Here is an 18642-nt window from a genome sequence, read left to right on the forward strand (position 1 = left end):
GGCTTATAGCTACATTAACTTTTTCATTCAATACCGAACTCATTTGTACGTAAGTCTTCATTAGCTTTAAATTCTTAAAATGATCTTTTTCTTCATTTTCTTTTGCCTTTCCATTTTCTTTTAAATGGTTCTAATTGATTGACGATAACCGGTCAGGATGGCAAGGTCGCTTCACTTATCTCATTCTTAGATCAATGTGTTCTTACTACAATCAGCATTGAAACTAATATATGATAAAGAGGATCATTAATGCAAAATGGAGACACAAAAAAGTCAAATTACACAAAAAATCATGCTTTGCCACGCAATTAAGTACAAAACAAATTTCATTACGTATCCACTGATTGTTTCTTTAATTAATACTTTTAGATTGATTTCCTGCATTGAGAGCAGTCTTTTATGCGCTTTTGATGTGCCTAGCTGACTTGTTCGAAAACACTACAAGTCATGGATTAATTGTTTTACTTAAAAAGATAAATGCTAATCCGTTGATAAACTAAAGAAGCTATAACATTATTAGCAAACTCTGAAATCAGTTGTGCGAAGACTCTTCTTCTCCAGTTCCAAATGAATCCAACAATATAGTCCTTTGGAAATAAAAGGTATTCTTTTCAAATTGATCATGGAAGATTATTAATTACGGTTCACATCATATTCACTTTCCAGTTTCTAGACAGTGACGCAGCCTATATGTGTACCTAAAGTCTCAACCGTGGCTAAAGCAACTCTACACTAAACTCCTTTTAAATCTTTAATACGAAATTTTTATGTATGAACATATATTGGAAATAAATTAGGATTGGACCCTGATTTTGGGCCCTCTGAGATCCTGGCTAAAATGTGCTTGAAGTGGTCCTTAGTTGGGACTGAGCAAAAATGCTAACTTGGGCTCCAGCCACTCTGCCAGCGATGTGTTCCAGACTTCCATGCACATCCACACATATTAGGGCATCTCCCATAGGGGGGGGGTAAAATTACACCTCCACATAGGCTCTACCTAGGTGCCATTAAGATTTTACAACTCTAATTGTAAATTATTGTATAGTCCATAAATATCCACTCTCTATTGTTCCCAATGGAGAAGTGTAAAAAAGTTTAATTTTAAACTCGGATGATACTTTAAGTGATGTCATTCTTTAATTTTAAGAGGAACGTCACTTGAAGTGTTATCCGAGTTTAAAATTTTCAAATTATGACTTTAGAAATAGATAGGGACGACACTCCAAGTGACGTCCGAACATTTCTTTTGTTCAGACATGTGTTCAAGTGTCTCCCAGGCTATTTATCAACTGATAGCGAGATAGGAAATTCCCCACCTCCTCTATCAACTAATAGTCTATTACCTACAGTTTAACACCCCTATTTGATAGAGTTTTTTGACACTTGGAATGTAAACTTTCCACACTATACGGTTTACACCCCCCTAGAGATGTTCTTAGTAACTTTGACCAAAACAATGGTGCTTGAGGAGTGATCATGTGCCTTCTTATATTCAATTTTAGGTCTGTGATGACTCTTGCATATGTTAAATTCATATAGGGTAAAAGTTACGAGATCGAACTTTGCAAAATACCAATACTTTTTTTTTTCCCCCATAACTAGGGGTTAAGGGGACCCCAACCTTTTATTACTGGCAAACTCTCAAGTACAACTTTCCTTCTTTATCCCCCTTGATCAAAGCACTAAGTTTTTGATCCATGGGGGGGAGGAAGTACATGCATTGATTACTACATTCTATACTATGAGTACTACAATTACTACTAACTCTTGACAGGTAATCCGCAACTTGATTTCCTTCTCTGAACACATGTTGGAATTTAACCTCTGCAAGTCTTGCTTTTACACACCCAATCTGAGCCACCAGGTTCTTACAATACCAAGGTGGAGCTTCCCTCTTCTCCAAGATCTGTATCACTCTCAATGAGTCAGACTGCACTACCACCTCCCTTATGTTCAGTTTTTCCACCCCTTCAATGCCTTTTTGGACCCCAAGCAGCTCCTGATATAAGACTGACTGTTTTGTGGAGTTTCCGCAGAAAGCCATGAGAACCTCTCCATTTCGATCCCTTAAAACCCCTCCATAACCTGCTTTTCCCTGCTGTAGAGATCCATCCGTGTTAAGGACAAGAATGTCAGAGTCAGGTTTCATCCATTTGACCCATCGGTCCCTCCCCCGGCGTGCTTTACACCAATCCCGAAGCCTAGTCAAAAAAGCGGTTCGCCTTTGCGACATCATCATCCTCACTACTTCCAACGATTTCCCTAGATACAATTTCATATTATTCACGACCTTCATGCTCACTTGAATCAAGATCGAGAAATCGCTGCCTCTTGAGCCTCCAATTCCTCTCATTCCATATCGCTTTGCGGCACATGTTAAGCTCTCAACACTTCGGAGGCTATGGATTTCGGTCTACAAATCGCATGATGTAATACCATTATGCATGGGAATTTCGAACTCGCTTGGTAACCCCATCGCCTCCTTAAAATTGCTCCACACCGGTTTGAATAGGAGCGATCAAAGAACAAGTGCGCCGAGCTTTCCTCATATAAATCCGCAGGGCGTAGCGAAATGCCCAATCACCTTCTTCGCCATGAGCATATTCTGGGTAGGTAACGATCTAGAGAACAGTTGCCATACGGTGAATGAATGCTTCGGCACCGACAACTTTCCCCATACAATCTTGTACCATTTTACTTTACTTCTAACATTCTTCAAGACCGCATAGGCAGAGGACACAGAAAACAGCCCTGAACTCGATGGCGTCCAAACTACTTGGTCCTCCAAGGTGTATGAGTTAATCTCGGTGTTCATGATCAGCCTCTTCACCTCACATTCAGGTAGGTCGACGATACTCTCTGCCCACTCTCCATTAATAATCACCGAACTGACCAGTGCATCCATTGGAACGACTTCAGCCAGAAGGGCCCTTGCATCAGGGTCCAAGATGAGTGGGCCTGCACACCACGGGTCATGCCAAAAGCTCGTCCCATTACCATTAAGCTATCTTTGTATCTAACAAACTTCCAGGCAGTCTCTCTGTTCTTTAGGATCCCTCGCCACACCCATGAGCAGTCCTGCGGAACTTTCATGGTCCAAAAATGCTTCTTCTTTATGTGGTTCTCCCAAGCCCACTTTACCCATACACAATCAGTTTTCTGAGCCAATTTCACCACTAATCCACAATATGCAGCTTGATTCCAAACCCGTGGGTCCACCAAACCAAGTCCTCCTTGCTCCTTGTCAAGTCTGAGGGTAGCGTGGCTCGCATGGTGCATTTTTTTTGCCATACTCGGTCCTGCCGGATGAACACTGTTACCGCTTTTAGCTACTTTATCCAAAGACTTCGGAGAACAAAAGTTGTGGCCCAATAATTCTGGAAGGATGAAAGCACCGACTTCACAAAGCCGCACTCTACCCGCCTGTTCAACTCCTTGTTTTTCCAGTTTGAGATTCTTCCGGTAATCTTCTCTATGAGCGGCAAGCATTCTTTTACCCCTAATCTTGTAGCCGTGGAGTGGCAGCCCCAAGTAAGTGACTGGTGGGGTTACAAGAGAGATGTTCATGGCTTCTGCTAATGCTAGCCCTTCCGCTTCAGTCATACTTCTAGTTAAAAGAGTTGTCTTTGCATTACTAAGCTTTAGTCCTGTAGCTTCAGAGAAAAAAATGTAAGATACCCTTTACAGCCATAATAGAGTCCATATTACCTTTGCGAGCAGGGAGCACATCATCGAAAAACATAAATGAGATATCTCAAGTTTTTTGCACTTTGAATGGGCTGAAATTTTCCGAGATTGGAGCCCTTGACGGAGTAGCGAACTCAGAATCTCCATGACTAGCACGAACAGATAAGGAGACACAGGGTCCCCCTGTCTTAAGCCTCGCTTCCCTTGAAAATAACCTTCAGGAGACCCATTTACCATCACCGAGAAATACGGCGAAGTATAGCACATCTGGAGCCATTCTATGAACAGAGGTGGGAACTTGAACTTGTGTAGAATTGCTTCAATTGCTACCCAAGAGACAGAGTCATAAGCTTTCTGAATATCCAGCTTTATTGCACATCTCTTCTGCCCATTCTTCCTTGAATACCCACGCAACAGTTCATGGGCCATCAAAAGATTATCCTGAATCGATCGTCCCGGAATAAAAGCAGATTGGGGGCTTGATATCAAAGATGACATGCAATCTTTCATTCTGTTAGTTAACACTTTTGATACACATTTGTACACGATGTTGCAACATGCTATAGGTCGAAAAGAAGCAATATGCGAGGCATTTTTCAACTTCGGGATAAGACACAGAAAGGTAGCGTTTATACCACCTGGTATCTGCTTATGGCTGAAAATATGCTGAATAGCTCTAATGAAATCATCTCCAATAATATCCCAGCTGTTTTTGAAGAAACAAGCATTGAAGCCATCTGGGCCTGGTGCCTTGTTGTCTCCCATCGCAAATAGTGCATATTTAATCTCCATGTCCCTAATAGGGGAAGCTAACATCTGGCGTGTGCCGAGTTCTACCTCGGTAATATGCACACCATTCAGAAAATCGGTGTCACAACAAGCTGCTGACGACACCCCAAGTAGCTCTTTATAGTACTGCAGAAATGCTTCAGCCACTGGTTCTTTACCTTCCCTTATAGTTCCTTGCGCATCTGTAATACTCCACACCCTATTTCTGATTTGTTTCTCTTTCAAAGAATTGAAGAAAAATGCATTGCATTTATCCCCGAAGCTCAGCCAATCTATATCAGTTTTGTAGTACCACTTTCGGCCGTCCGGCTTTTGAGAAGGTGACCGCGCTTTCTTCCCTCACAAAGAAACTCTTGTGCACTAAGAGTAAGGTCAAGCGGTGACCGTTCAGTTTTTCTTGAATCGCTTCCAATTCACTTCTTGTTTCAAATGCCCTTTTAAATTATCGGTCCTAACCGATCGTGCCCACCCTTTCAACACACCTTTTAAACTTTTGAGTTTCCTTGTTAGCATGAATGGCGGACTCCCATGGTCCTCGATTTCCCAACAAGCTCTAACAGTAGGCATAAAATCCTGGCTCATTATCCACACATTGCTGAATCGAAAAGGAGCGTTACTTCGAAAAGTTTGCAAAAAACTCAGAATCAATGGGCAATGATCAGAGAGTCCTTGGGTTAGGATCTCCACCTTTGTTTCTACTGGAATAGACGTCCAAGGCGCATTGATGAGACACCGATCAATCTTCGACCACTTCCTTATTTTATCCCCACCGCTGTTCCATGTGTAAAAGCATCCAGATTCTGCGTGGTCAAACAGCCCTGCCGTATTTAGGCAATTCGCAAAAGGGAGAGTCTCTCTGGGATGGACAGCCCTATCTCCCACTCTTTCGTGCGAAAAAAGCACATTGTTAAAGTCTCCCATCACACACCACGCACCTTGGGTTCCGGCACTTATCATTTTCAGCTCATCCCACAAGATGAGCCTCTCATGACTCCTATTACTAGCATAAACAATGGTAAGGTAAAAGGAGAACCCATGCTGTAGGCTCTCAACCTTGTAGTGTAAGAACTGGGCCCCTTCCACCTCTCTATGTACATCCAAACTGCTCGTATCCCATGCAATCCATATGCGTCCATGCTCATCACTCGCATAATTATGTATACATTCCCACGATGGGCAAACCAAATCAGCAATAGAGAGGTGTTTTTCCCTCTTCACTTTTGTTTCCAACAAGCCCATGCAACTAATCTTCTTCTCCACAATAAACTTATTTAAATTTTTTGCTTTCATGTGATCGTTCAATCCTCTTATATTCCAACTACACACCCTAATCATTGATGAGGAATAGGTTTAGTGACCCCGCCGCTTCCCACGCCCTTTCGGCCGTCCTTTTCCACGCTTCCCCGAAGCTGTCTGCTGTTCTGAGTTACGTTGTTTTTGGGCTCTTGTTTGGACAACACTATTCTCTGGTGCTACGCTCACTGGGACAGGAGTGGATTGCGAGTCACTGAACAGCTCAGGTTCCGCATCCGAGAGGTCGTCCTCCTCCAAGTCCGCAAGTTCCTCAAAGATGTTCCGCTCAGCAGCAAACACTCCAGACTCAGGATGTATAATTTTGCCTTGCTGAAGGGGGGGTTGCACTATCGTCAACATAAGCTCATCAGCGCCATCCTCTTGCCCTTGAAAAGTACCTTCAACTCGACCTGGAGATACTAGGCTGAATCGCCGTTTCATGTACCACCGCCGGGCCTTCGCGCACTAGGCCTCTGATAGCTTAGCCCACACTGTTCCTGTTCACCACTGCTCAAACTCCGCGCATCCGATCCCCTCTCAACATTTCCAGCAACCACAAGGGCATGAGAAGATTCTCCTTCTACCAACTGCTCACCCTGACATACACTCTCTTGTGCCCTATCAGCATCCCTCTCTGTTGCCATCGGCTTTTTCTTCTCTGTGTTCATTCGCCCGCCTTCCCACTCTACTTGTCTTGTCCCTCCACCAACATACGGTTGCCCATCTCGTCGTGACCCCGACCTCGTTGCCCGACTTCCACATAGCTGTGTGGTGTGCCCAAAGCGACAACACTTCTCACAGGACTGAGGCTTCCATGGATACTCCAAAGGAATATCAAGTTCGCGATCCCCAACCTTTATCTTTATGTTATCCTTATACTCGTGGTTTACCGGAAATTCAATACAAAATCGAGCAAATGTCAACCGTTTCCTCTTGGCAGTAGCATCGTCCATAAACTTTGGTGTTCCACCAACCAAACTTGCCAAAAAGGACAGTCCATCCAAAGTCCACATCTCCTTTGGTACATCCATCAGCTTCACCCATAACGGTATCGTATTCTCCTTATTTCTGTAGCTGTTGACGTCAATTGTCCAAGGCTTTATCACAAACACTCTCCCCGCAATAAACACTGGTCCTTCATCTAAAATCATTTGCCAATCTTCTGAACAGGTAAAGTTCATATAGAACAACTCCTTATCAGTCGTAATATCAAACTCTCCCTTGAGCTTCCATTTCTTTCCTAGGAAATCTTTGACCATAGGGAACGACAGTCGCTTATCCAAGAAGTATCCAACCAAGTACTCATCCCATTGTTTTATCCCCTGCTCAACCAGTTCCTCTGGTACTTGAGCTACGCCATCTATAATACTAGGAGAATACGATGTGAACGCTACTGTAGATTCCTGGTTTCCATTCCGTCCAAACAGGGCACTCCACCTAGAGCCACCACCGTTATTTTGTACCGTAGCTTGTTGATTTCGTGTCTCTGTTGCCTGAGACAAGGGGTTTCTGGTTGAAGCCATATGCTCTATACCTTGTTCAGGGCCAACATGACTACTCTCAGATGTTGATCTAGTGGAACCCAGCGCTGGGGCTACTGGATTACGCTCAGGTAAGCCTTGTGCAACCATATGGGCGTTACCAACAGCCACAAAGCTGGAGCAGTTGGGGTTTTCAAACTCATACAGATTCATCCTTTTTCTGTCCTTACGAACTCTCACTCTCAAAAGTGAAGGATTTTACCAATAAGGCAGTCAAGGGAGTCAGCTATCTTGAGCAACTCACACTGTAATTCAGTGGAGGATTTTACCACACAAGACAACTACCAAGAAATCTTTCCCGAACTCACACACTCAAGTTGTGAAGGATTTCACCGGGATAAGATCAGACAAAGAAGAAGACAAGAGGAGAAGGGTAGGGTTCCTTGGCGAGCAGGAACTTTGCAAAGAAATTTCCTAAAACAGAAGGGAAACTAAAGGTTTTAAGATAAGAACCTGTCTCCCTCTTTGTATTTTAACTATAAGCGGCAAAAAAAAGGGCATAGGATCACTTAAGCTATTTAAGTTTATCACCACCGGGTTCCGAAAATTTGGTCCCCATTGTTGAGGATAAATAAATATCAATACTTCATTCAGTGAGCTGTAAGCTTTTCAATACTTTCTCAGCATATTTATTATTATTTTTTATCATTTGTTTTTCCCATTTAAATTACCCGGGGGACGTAGAAATATGTTGACAACAACAACTAATTAGTAGTTTAGCAAACCTTATCCAAATCTTAAAACAGTATATATAAACTTTAATTTGTAAGAATTTGACGGGGATGTAGCTAAAAATCATTGGAATTAGCGTTCTTGCATTAAGTCCGACGGAGTTGTCATATGTTGGACACAAGCGCATTCGAAGTTCGACTCCTTGATCGCATCAAGCTAGAAGTTCGACACAAGTTCAATTGTGAGATTTGTGAAAGATAATTTTTCCATTTAAGTTACCTTGGGACGTAGAAATATGTTGACAAGCAGCACCTAATTAGTAGTTTAGCTTTAGCAAACCATATCAAAATCTTAATACAATATACATAAATGGATATAAGATGGTGCGTGTGGTGGTGGTCGCACCCCCTGAGATTAGAAAAGCTCCACTACCATATAACTAATTGCCTCGAAAAATCTTCAAAACACCCCCACCCCAATTTTTTTAGCAAACTTCCACTATCGACCCCCAAAATTTTCACAACTATAGTGACAATATAATCAACAAAAAAAATAGTATGAAAAAAAGACTAATAAAAAATATTCCAATAAACCAACATTTTTTTATTTCTCTTTTTGTCTTTACAAAATTATCATTTATCATTTATTTTGAGTCCAAAACCATTAAAGAGGGACAAATGTATCTTTGAATGTTTGATAAGTTAATGAGACTAAAACAAATAGCCAAAGACCCAAAGCCCAACCGGTCAGTTTGTATAATTCTAATCACCCATAACAAATCCGTAAGCTCTCTTTCCTTCCTTTTACTCTCAATTCTTAACAAGCGTTAGACCTCAACCCAAAAAAAAAAAAAACCCAGAAATTAAGGACTTGTGGCGCAGCTTGTTGCACGCTTATCCTAATTATTTGTAAAACTCGTTATCATTATCAATAAAATTTCCACTTAAAAAACAAAAATAAAACAAGGTAATTTTTTACTTTCAATGTTAATATTTTATAGCTTTCTACACATGATAATAGAATTATATATATATATATATATATATATATATATATATATATATATATATATATATATATATATATATATATATATATATATATATATATATATATATATATAGTCTAGTCCACAAGTCTACAACAATTCAACAAATTGTTAACTTTCTATAATGTTATAAGTATTGTTAACTTTCTATAATGTTATAAGTTTATATAACTCTACTATTATGGGGAGAAAGCTATAAAAGATTAACATTGAAATATAAATATAAATAAATAAATAAATATATAATTAATAGCTTAAGTGCTTAAGTAATTAACTTATTAATTAGCCCATATTAAATTCTTAATAGTTAACACGCTCTAGTTTTGTGAATTGAATGCATAATTTTATCCATAACTTCTTAATGGCATAATAAATGCATAATTTTTTTGATCTTTATTGTTTAGACCTTTTGACCAAAAAAAAAAAAAAAAAAAAAAAAATTGCATACTTTTTTTTTGGGGTGGGGCGTGGGATGTGCATATAATCTCGCACCTCCTGGCTTAGAATCCTGGTTCCGTCCCTGACAATATATAAAGTTTAATTTGTAAGAATCTGACAGGGATGTAGCTAATAAAATCATTGGAGTTAGCGCTCTAGCATTAAGTCCGACGGAGTTGCGTTGACCCGCGGCCGCGAGCGCATTCGAGGTTCGACTCCTCGCATTTTTTTTTCCCATTGTTAAGCAGTGCCTAAATATTTATATTTGACACCACCTCACCACCTCGAACAATCAAACAACATTATTTTGCACAAAAATACTTGACACGTATCAAATACTAACTTACTAAGAATACTAACTTACTAAGAATACACACAACAAAAAATGTTTATTGCAATTCCCAAAAGTATAATGTTAGTTTTTGTAAGATTAATTATCCAGGTGGTCCATAGTTTCTTCCAACGTTGAGTGTAAATTCTAGCTTGGTCAAACGTACAACCACTAGACATGTAGTTGCACTTAGGTTTTGGAATAGTTAGTTAAATGCGCCAGAAAACAGATTTTGCGAATGCATCAACCTCCAATCGATGGAAAAGACTCTATTAAGGGGTGTGGCTAAATGATTCTTCGTTCGAAGTCGAAGGGCTGTGTTTGGTTGGAGAGTGGAGACTTGGAGGAATCCATGAAAGTTATGGGTAGTTATGTAAATATGCAGTGAACAGAGAGATGTGGGTAGATAATCAGCAGGAACTATATAATTCAAGCTATATTTCCAGATACAAAAAATCTATTTAGACTCCCTTCGTTAGTTCTTCATTACTCCCAATCTTACATGGCACCCAAATTATATTTCTATTTTCAAAAATAAAAAAACAAAAATAGAAACAAATAAATAAGTAATAACTTACCAAATTAAATAACTAAACCCAAAATAGTAAGAAATAAATAACAAAAACTTACATATATTGCATGTAGAAATCAAACGAAAAAAAAAGAAAATAAAGAAAGAAAAAAAAAAAAACCAACGCCAAAAAAAGTTTCACTCCCTCTCTCTTTCTTTGTCAAAACCAATGCCCCTAAAAAACCAACACCAAAATAAAAATAAAAATAGAACACACCCCTTTTGAATGGAGAACAAAAAATCATACGGTTCTATTGACTTAAACAAATGTGCAGATGAACTAGACATGGAAGATAATGAATGGTCTGAATATCAAAATGGTGTGATTGAAGATGAAGATGCAGTAGAAAAGAAAATTAATGAACCTGAAGTAGGTATGGAGTTTGAAAATATTGATGCTCTGATGAAGTACTATCTTCAATATGGTAATGAAAAAGGATTTCCAGTGAAGATTAATTAGGAGTTCGAAAAAGGGGAGTGATGGAGTAGTAAGATGTGTGGCTATTTTGTGTGCTCGAGAGGGAAACTATAGGGAAACTATAGGAGCACTGCTAAAAATTCTTTCAAGTTACGCTCAAATTGTAAAATAGGATGCAAAGCTATGATCATGGTTTCTTTGAGTCATGAAGGCAAATGGAGAGTGTCATCTTTGTTCCTTGAGCACAATCATGACACGAGTCTCGGAAAGTCGCGATATTACAAGAAGAATAAATGTCTGGTGGTCTTAGTCAAGATGACTGCAATGCTTTTGCAAGTGTTATGGGAGTGGAAGTTGTCCAACCTCTTGTCAAGTACTTGGGTCTTCCTCTTACTGCTACTCGGATTGGAATCAAAGATTGTTATTGTCACGCCCCGAAACTGATCTCTTACCCAAGATCGGTATTTCACATCAGAACGCTAGTCAAAGTTTAAAAAATAATTAAAGGCAAATAAAGAAATAACGTACTAAATTATTACAAAATAACTTAAATGCAAAGAATCCATTTAGAACTAAAAGAAATAGCTAAAAGAACAGCAGTAGCAATCAGAGTGCGCTGCACATTAAATTTTTATTAACAAGCACGTATGCCTTTTCTGTCTTATAGGGAGCCTGTTCGTCCCTATGAACACTCTCTTACACACAACGTTAGATGGTTAGCCAGTATATAATAATCAACGTGAATTGAATTTATTAACTGCTGACAAGATTTACTTAACGACTTACCTTTCAGCTACATCGCAATGCTTGGCTTACTGTTTTTCTTATAAAATCCCCCGTGTACTTAATTAATTAAGAAATATTTAAGAAAACACTTAAACGATCAACGTTAATAACTATTGTTAGATATTACGTACTACGAGATTAAGATCATGCTTAACACGTAGAATCATATGTTAAAACCGAATTAAGCAGTAACAACATATATAGAATACCTGATTTCCTTGTTACAAGGGGTTGCAGGGGCTTTCCTATAGAAGCGGCTGAGCCGGGTAGCTGCCTACTTACCCATTTAGGGATCAAGCCAATCGTAGTTCTCCTATTGATAAGGTGTTTCTATAGGAATGGATTAACCATTTCCGATGAGGAAGGCGGTATGGGTTCTTCACTTATGTTCTAATTATTATATAACATCCAATACTCAACCGATTCCCAACCTTGAATTGGTATTCTACATGGTATGTCATTTCACTTATACTCATTTGAGGTTTTTCCCGAATTCTCAAGCAAACTAACAAAAGTCTCAATACCAATAAAAGAAGATTAGTTCATTACTATTCTAACTAACATATATAGTTACGCAAGAAAAAATCAAACGATAATTAATTAAATAGATAAGAGAATGGCAGTCTGCTTGGCATGTAGCTAGTAACTGCAAGAGACGACCTGAAGCGGCTAAGCAAATGGCCTGTAACGGCCCGGAGCTACTTGTAGAGTGCCCTAGTATGGCTTGTAGCGGCCTAGCTTGTAGCCTATTGCAACTTGGCACGTGATCTGTAACGGTTTGTCAATGGCCTGTAGCGCCCCAATAGCAATTGTATGAAATACAGCGGAAACTATTGTTTTCAGTATTAGGTGGTTTCTTTCACTCAATGATTTCTCAATTCGGCTGGTTTTGTGTTTTCTACGATTTTTATTCACTGCTACTTACTTGAAACAGTTGATCATATGTGTAACGCCTGTATTTAAAATACGTATTTATTAATTAATTAATTAATTTAATTATTTATTTAAAATTCACTGGATTGGATTTGGGATATGTGGGCCTGGTTTCTGGGCCCGAGTCTGTGTTGGGCTTGGGTTTCAAACCCAAGTATATATTCGTATTGTTCTGGAGAATAGGGTTCAGAGAGAATAAAATAAAATAAAAATGGAGGCAGAGATAGAAGCTGGATTGTTAGAGCGTTGGAGCGCGACGATTCGGACGATGAGGGTTTCGTCGAGTTGAGTTATAATACAGGTGAGTAGATATTTTATGGATTTTTATTTTTTTATAAAATCCTTGTTACTGTCGATTTCTTTTCTATTGAAATCTGTCGTGTTGTTAAAACTTAAAACTCTAAAATTTGATATTTAACCGTTAATCTTGATAATCGTGGTGGTGGTGTGGCTATTTTATTTGAACTGTGGTATTGGGTTATTGGTTGGTTGATGTCGGGGGGTTAAGTGTTTGATATGGGTTGTTAATCGGTGGGATAGGGTGGCTGTTGGAAGCCTCGCGGAAGTCGATAATGGCGTCATCCCCAGAGAAATCGTCTCTATATACTGTTGGAACTTTTACTTTGGTATTATCGGGTGGTTGATGTCGGGGGTTAAGAGGTTGACGGTTGGGTTGTTTTGTATGGAGAATTGGTGCTGTCGAAGCTCGTAGAAGCTTGAAGGTCGTTAATGGCGGACGACCCAGTGGAGGAAGGGTTATCGATATCGATATTCATTCTGTGGATTGTTTTGGTGGGTGATATTGAGTTTGCATTAAGGTTTTGATTGTTAGGTTGGTGATGGGGTAGTGAGTGATCGACTGCTGGAGCGTGGGGAGGTGCTGTCGAAGCTTAAGTGTTCATTAATGGCGTCGAAACGCGATGTTGGAGGAGTGATGACATTGCAATTGGGTGGTATCGGTAGGTTGGGTTTTTCGGGAGGAGTCCAACCGCTGGGATGAGGGTGGCTGACAAGTGGTGGCTGGCGGTGGCCGGAATTCGCAGTGGAAGCTGCTGGTGAGCTGAGAGATGAAGAAGACGACCTGGTTCTATTTTGTTGGGCCTTGGGCCGAAACTTGTTGGTTTTGTTTGGGCCTTAACTTGTTTAGTTTTTGGGCCGAAAATTTGTTTAGTTGTATTGGGCCAGTTCATTTCTTTTTGGTTTGGGGCCAGTTTCTATTTTTATTCTGGGCCGACTCATTTGACTTAAAATGGGTCAAAGTGAGTCTTTAAGGGTTTAGACTTTTGGGACTTGGTTTCGGCCCCGGTTTTGGGTTTTATTTTGGTTAGTTGGATTAGGACCATGAGTTGAAGTGTTTTTTACCTACGAGTTTGCGTTAGGACCTGTTTGGGATGAATGTCGAACTGGTGATTGTTGGGTTTGACCTTTGACCATTGACCATTGACCGTTGACCATTGACTTTTTCTAGATTTTCACATATTTAAGAATATGGACAAATGTAGTAATAAAATATTGTCGAAGATTGTATAAATTTGGTTGTCAGTATCTAGGAAAGATTTGACGTTGATATTGTGTATATTTTGACACGTGACGAGATATAAACTTTAGGAGATATAATATTTCTAAAACGCTATAAAAATGTAAGCGATACATTTGAAGCAATTGTGACATTATATAATATGTTGGGATATATATATTAAATGCAATAGTTTTGGAGAAATAAATGTATAAACGCTCCATTATTTTATCTACGAGATGCTACTAAGAGGTAGTAGAGTATTTATGGATATTTCCCACGGGAGTGTGGCGTAGTGCAATAATATATTGGCATGTGAAAGAATGAAAGTGGTTATGAGATATAATTGACATATTTCTAAATATTGTGGCTTAGTGCAATAAGGTATTTGACCTGCATGTGATATAATGGAATTATTATGAGTCATAAATGTATGACACTTGAATAAACTACGTAACAAAAATCCTAGAACCTAGCTACCACAACTCATGTGATTTGGCCATAGTAATGGGCGTATGTGATATGATTGGCCTTTCGGGCGTTTCAGTGAATTTGAATGGCCCTTCTGGTGTAAGTAATGTGATTGGCCCTTCTGGCATTTTAGTGAAGCTGAATGGCTCTTCTGGCGTAGCCAAATAGTGGCTTGATTATTCCGTTCGCAAAATTTGAACGAGATGCGCGATATTTTATGCCGAATAGTGGCAGTACTTATATAATGGCTTTCGTGTGAGGGTTATCTGGTGTGCGGTATCCCGCTCAGGCTAGTTACGCACGGAGTGGTTCATTATGTAAGGGGAGACATGTGGATGTACATGTTCGGCGTTGGGAAACGATTATGGTAGCCAGGGAAACTAGGTAAGACATAGATACGACGTGATTTTAGGGACACGCAAAGAAAGCCTTAATTAGTATAATTATGGTAATATGTTGGTTAATGATATATCTTTAGATAGATAATTATATATGGTTTTGCAGAAGGGTGGGTCAAACTAATTACTTGTGCAGAGACGACCCACTCTGTAATTGAGCATGGAATGAGATAAGTATAGAATATGTTTGGCTGATTATTAGTTTAGTTAGAACCTAAGGCGCCTCGGTGGAGGAACTAAATGCCTTTTATTATGCGTATGGTTTGTTGTGTGGTTAGTGGGAAGCTAAGGCGCCTCAGTGGAGGAACTATCTGCCTTAATTATTGTACTTAAGGATATCGTATTAGTTGTTGGAAGTTAAGGCGCCTCGGTGGAGGAACTAACTGCCTTATGGATTGTGTAAATATAAGTATTAGTATATGTTGTATTTTAGGGCTACTCACACCAGCATTGTTAATAATGCTGACCCGATTTGCATGTTTGCTTATCGGGTATGTTCATTAAATGAACATAGTTGATAAGTCTTGACAGGTTTAGTGTTGAAGAAGGTTGGTGGCTGCTTGTGGTTTGCGTTAGCGTTGTATTTCAAGATAAGTTTTGTTTTCCCTTGAGTTGATATAGATTTTCAGTTGAGACAATGTTATTTGTATTTTCATTTGTAATTTTAAATAAAGAGTTATTGAAAAGAGATTTGTAACCTAATCTTATTTGTGAATTTTGTAATGAAGATGACTTTTGTTTAAGTTAAATTTTTTATTGGTTTTTAATTATCCGCATATTTAAACTGTTTATGGGTTTTTTGGAAGTGGAGAGTGCGTCACACCTCGAAGATCGAAGAGTCGGGAACAAATATTGTTTTTCCGAATTCTATCGAAATTCGGGTGTGACAATTTGCTTTACGTACTACAAATTGCCATATAATTGAGATATGTAGTAAACTAATTAAATGAACCTCGAGGCATCCCCTGATTCTAAACTTCAGTACCATCTTAATATATATTCATAAAAATCACTAGAGTGGTTAAATGAACTTAGCTCTTATAGTGGACCGTGTAGTGGGCAAATATCGTGCCCTTAAGTATTTTTATATGATATTTCAAAACTCGAGATATTGATATGAGGGTCAATATCTCGATATATTTCGTGGTTATTTAAAACATTTGTAGGTATTGAGCGGGAAAAGAAAGAGGAAGACAATATATACGTGTCATGAGTTGATTAGGTCAAAGCTAATTGAGGATACTATATAAAGACTGGATGAAGTGAAAGAAAGGATTCCTTCGATCATTCCCACAAAAATCATTAGAAACAGGAGAGAGAAAGAGAAAATCAAAGTGATTGTAAAACCTTCATGAATATTTAATAAAAAAGCTTCATTTGCTTCATATCCGATGCACAATCTCATTCAATTTCATTCAAATCATTCTTCGTGATCTTAGAACAATGAAGAAAGATTGTTCTTAGACATCACAGACCGTACAGTGGAAAATATGAGTATTGAATCCCTATGTTGAGGCTTTGAATTCGTTCCCAGCAAGAACTTGATTCCAACTCCCTTATTTCCCTCCCATCTCTTTTTTCTCTTCATCCCCCTTTCTCAAGGAAGTGTACTCCCACCAGTTCATCCTATCAGCCTAGCTATCTCATCTCTCTCCAACTGACGATTGGTGTCAAGCTTATCTTTAAGCTTGTAATTAAAGAAATCGAACATGAAGGACACCTCCACCTGTACGCATGCATAAAACTTGAATACTTGATTAGCCAAAAACCCATTAAACATCAGACCCCTCTCTCCCATCACTTGGTGTATATCCCATAGTTAAAGGCTAAAACCTTATTAATAGGCCATGCCCAACTCACCCGATATAGCTAGGCCCAACACAATAAAGCATGCCCAATATAATACAACGGCCCAACATAATAAATGCCCAATATAAAAATAACCACTAATGAAAAGCCCGTAACCATCAAAGTCCGTCAATAATAAACATTAAAACCCTGCCAATGATAAATGCTAAACCCCCATATATCTACTTAAATAGTAATTAACTGGTTCCATTTTAATGGTTACAAACAATAAATTTGCATTAATTTTGGAAATTACTGCGTCAAATACCTATACAAAAAATTGTAATTACTAGAATACTTAAATAAAACAGATACCAACACTTGTCACTAGGGCAGGGAATCGGGTCGGATAGACCGGGATAGACCAGAATCCGACCCGATCCGATTACCGAATATATCGGGTTCGGGTTGATTTTTGTATTCGTTTATGTATTCGGGTCGGATTCGGGTATGTCGGGTTCGGGTTCAGATTCGGATATAATTTTTGGGATTTTTTTGAATTTTTAGTGTTATCCGATCGGGTTAGTCGGATTCGGTCGGGTTCGGGTCGGATTTGGATATTAAATTTCGGATATAATCGGGTTTGGGTTCGATTCGGATACTGTGAAATTATTCGGATTCGGATTCGGATATAGCCATATCCGACCCGAACCCGACCCGATCCCTGCCCTACTTGTCACCCACATCAGTCAACACAAATTATTCTATAGTAGCACCGAACTCTATCTCATGAAGGCAGATTGATGCTGGCTCATTCAATCCACTCTAGCTTCTCTTCATGTCTATTGGTCTCAAACTTTCATTATTCTCGTTACAGTGACGGAAAAAATAGCTAAGTGTTAGTATGTGAAAGAGAATGGGTAGAGATGAGAATTTTAACAAAGTAGAGTTTTATTGAATACTTGAAGCTAATTGGCTTGATTACAAAAGTGAGAGTGGGCATGGCTATTTATAGGCTCACACCACCGACTTTAGCAAGAGTCTAGTAACTTCTTGCTTGAGTCTTATCTACTTGTTTCTAGAGTTGTCCACTAGATATTTCTTACTCTAGTCAAGTAGATATTTCTAGTATTTACAAGTACTAGATATTTCTCATATGTTCTTACTATATGTAGAACAATATGGAGAATTCTAGATGCTAAGTGCATTAATTTTAACACTCCTCCTTAATGCACTTTGGTGTTACTCCAAGTAGATTACGGAGTATCTCAAATTTTGGTCTTGCTAATGCCTTCGTGAAGATATCTGCAATTTGCTCATCCGCCTTGCAATACTTGAGCTCGATCTTTCCTTTTGCCGATGCTTCAATGTTGAAGTGATACTTGATAGCAATGTGTCTTGTCCCGTTATGAGATACCGGATTTTTGCTATTGCTATAGCTGACTTGTTATCACAAAGGTATTTCTATAGCTTCTCTTTTGGCTTCATGTCCTTGAAAATTCTTCTTAGCCAAATTGCTTGATCGGGCCGAGCTTCCGCAGCTATGTACTCTGCCAATGATCCCTTTTGTTTCTTAGAAGCCCATGAGAATATGCCAGACCCGAAAGAGAATGCATAGCCTGAAGTGCTTTTCATATCATCAACTGATCCAGCCCAGTCACTGTCAGTGTACCCATATAGCTTTGGGTATGAACGAGGCTTGAACCATATACCGTAATCAATCGTTCCTTGTAAGTATCTTAGTATTCTTTTTGCTGCCCCAAGGTGTATTTGACTCGGGTTCTGCATAAACCTTGATAGAAGACTTGTAGCATACATGATGTCTGGCCGTGTTGCTGTAAGATAGAGTAGACTACCAATGAGACTTCTGTAGAGCGAGGCGTCAGCCTTTTTGGACCCATCTTCTTTTCTGAATTTCTCATTGGTGACAAGCGGAGTAGCGACAGTCTTGCACCCGTACAT

The 18642-nt window shown here is 39.1% G+C and overlaps 1 protein-coding gene, 1 long non-coding RNA gene and 1 pseudogene across 2 annotated transcripts; 1 reads left to right on the plus strand and 2 right to left on the minus strand.

Moving 5' to 3' along the window:
• Nucleotides 1–2880: 2880 nt before the first annotated feature.
• On the minus strand, nucleotides 2881–5766 carry LOC147476658 (uncharacterized). Its single transcript, XM_086585788.1, has 3 exons — nucleotides 4959–5766; nucleotides 3903–4694; nucleotides 2881–3647 (listed from the first exon to the last, which is right to left on the minus strand). The coding sequence occupies exons 1-3, from the start codon at nucleotides 5764–5766 to the stop codon at nucleotides 2881–2883; spliced, it is 2367 nt and encodes a 788-aa protein (XP_086441914.1).
• Nucleotides 5767–12706: 6940 nt separating this feature from the next.
• On the plus strand, nucleotides 12707–15662 carry LOC147476659 (uncharacterized). The gene is made up of 2 exons (XR_015207691.1): nucleotides 12707–12808; nucleotides 15407–15662. It is a non-coding gene; the product is annotated as an uncharacterized LOC147476659 (long non-coding RNA).
• Nucleotides 15663–18144: 2482 nt separating this feature from the next.
• Nucleotides 18145–18642, minus strand: LOC147476660 (secreted RxLR effector protein 161 pseudogene; annotated as a pseudogene).

This window comes from Coptis chinensis, chromosome 9 (genome assembly GCF_015680905.1).
Source record: "Coptis chinensis isolate HL-2020 chromosome 9, ASM1568090v1, whole genome shotgun sequence".
Lineage (NCBI taxonomy): Eukaryota > Viridiplantae > Streptophyta > Magnoliopsida > Ranunculales > Ranunculaceae > Coptis > Coptis chinensis.

Bases quoted from the DNA above. Each gene is read 5' to 3' on its own strand.
- LOC147476658 (XM_086585788.1), bottom strand. From the start codon at position 5,766: ATGAAAGCAAAAAATTTAAATAAGTTTATTGTGGAGAAGAAGATTAGT. The intron at 4,695-4,958 runs GTGTGTTGAAAG...ATTCTTTGAAAG, and splicing joins GAAACTCAAAAGTTTAAAAG to AGAAACAAATCAGAAATAGG. The intron at 3,648-3,902 runs GTTATTTTCAAG...CTGAAGCTACAG, and splicing joins GGTAAATGGGTCTCCTGAAG to GACTAAAGCTTAGTAATGCA.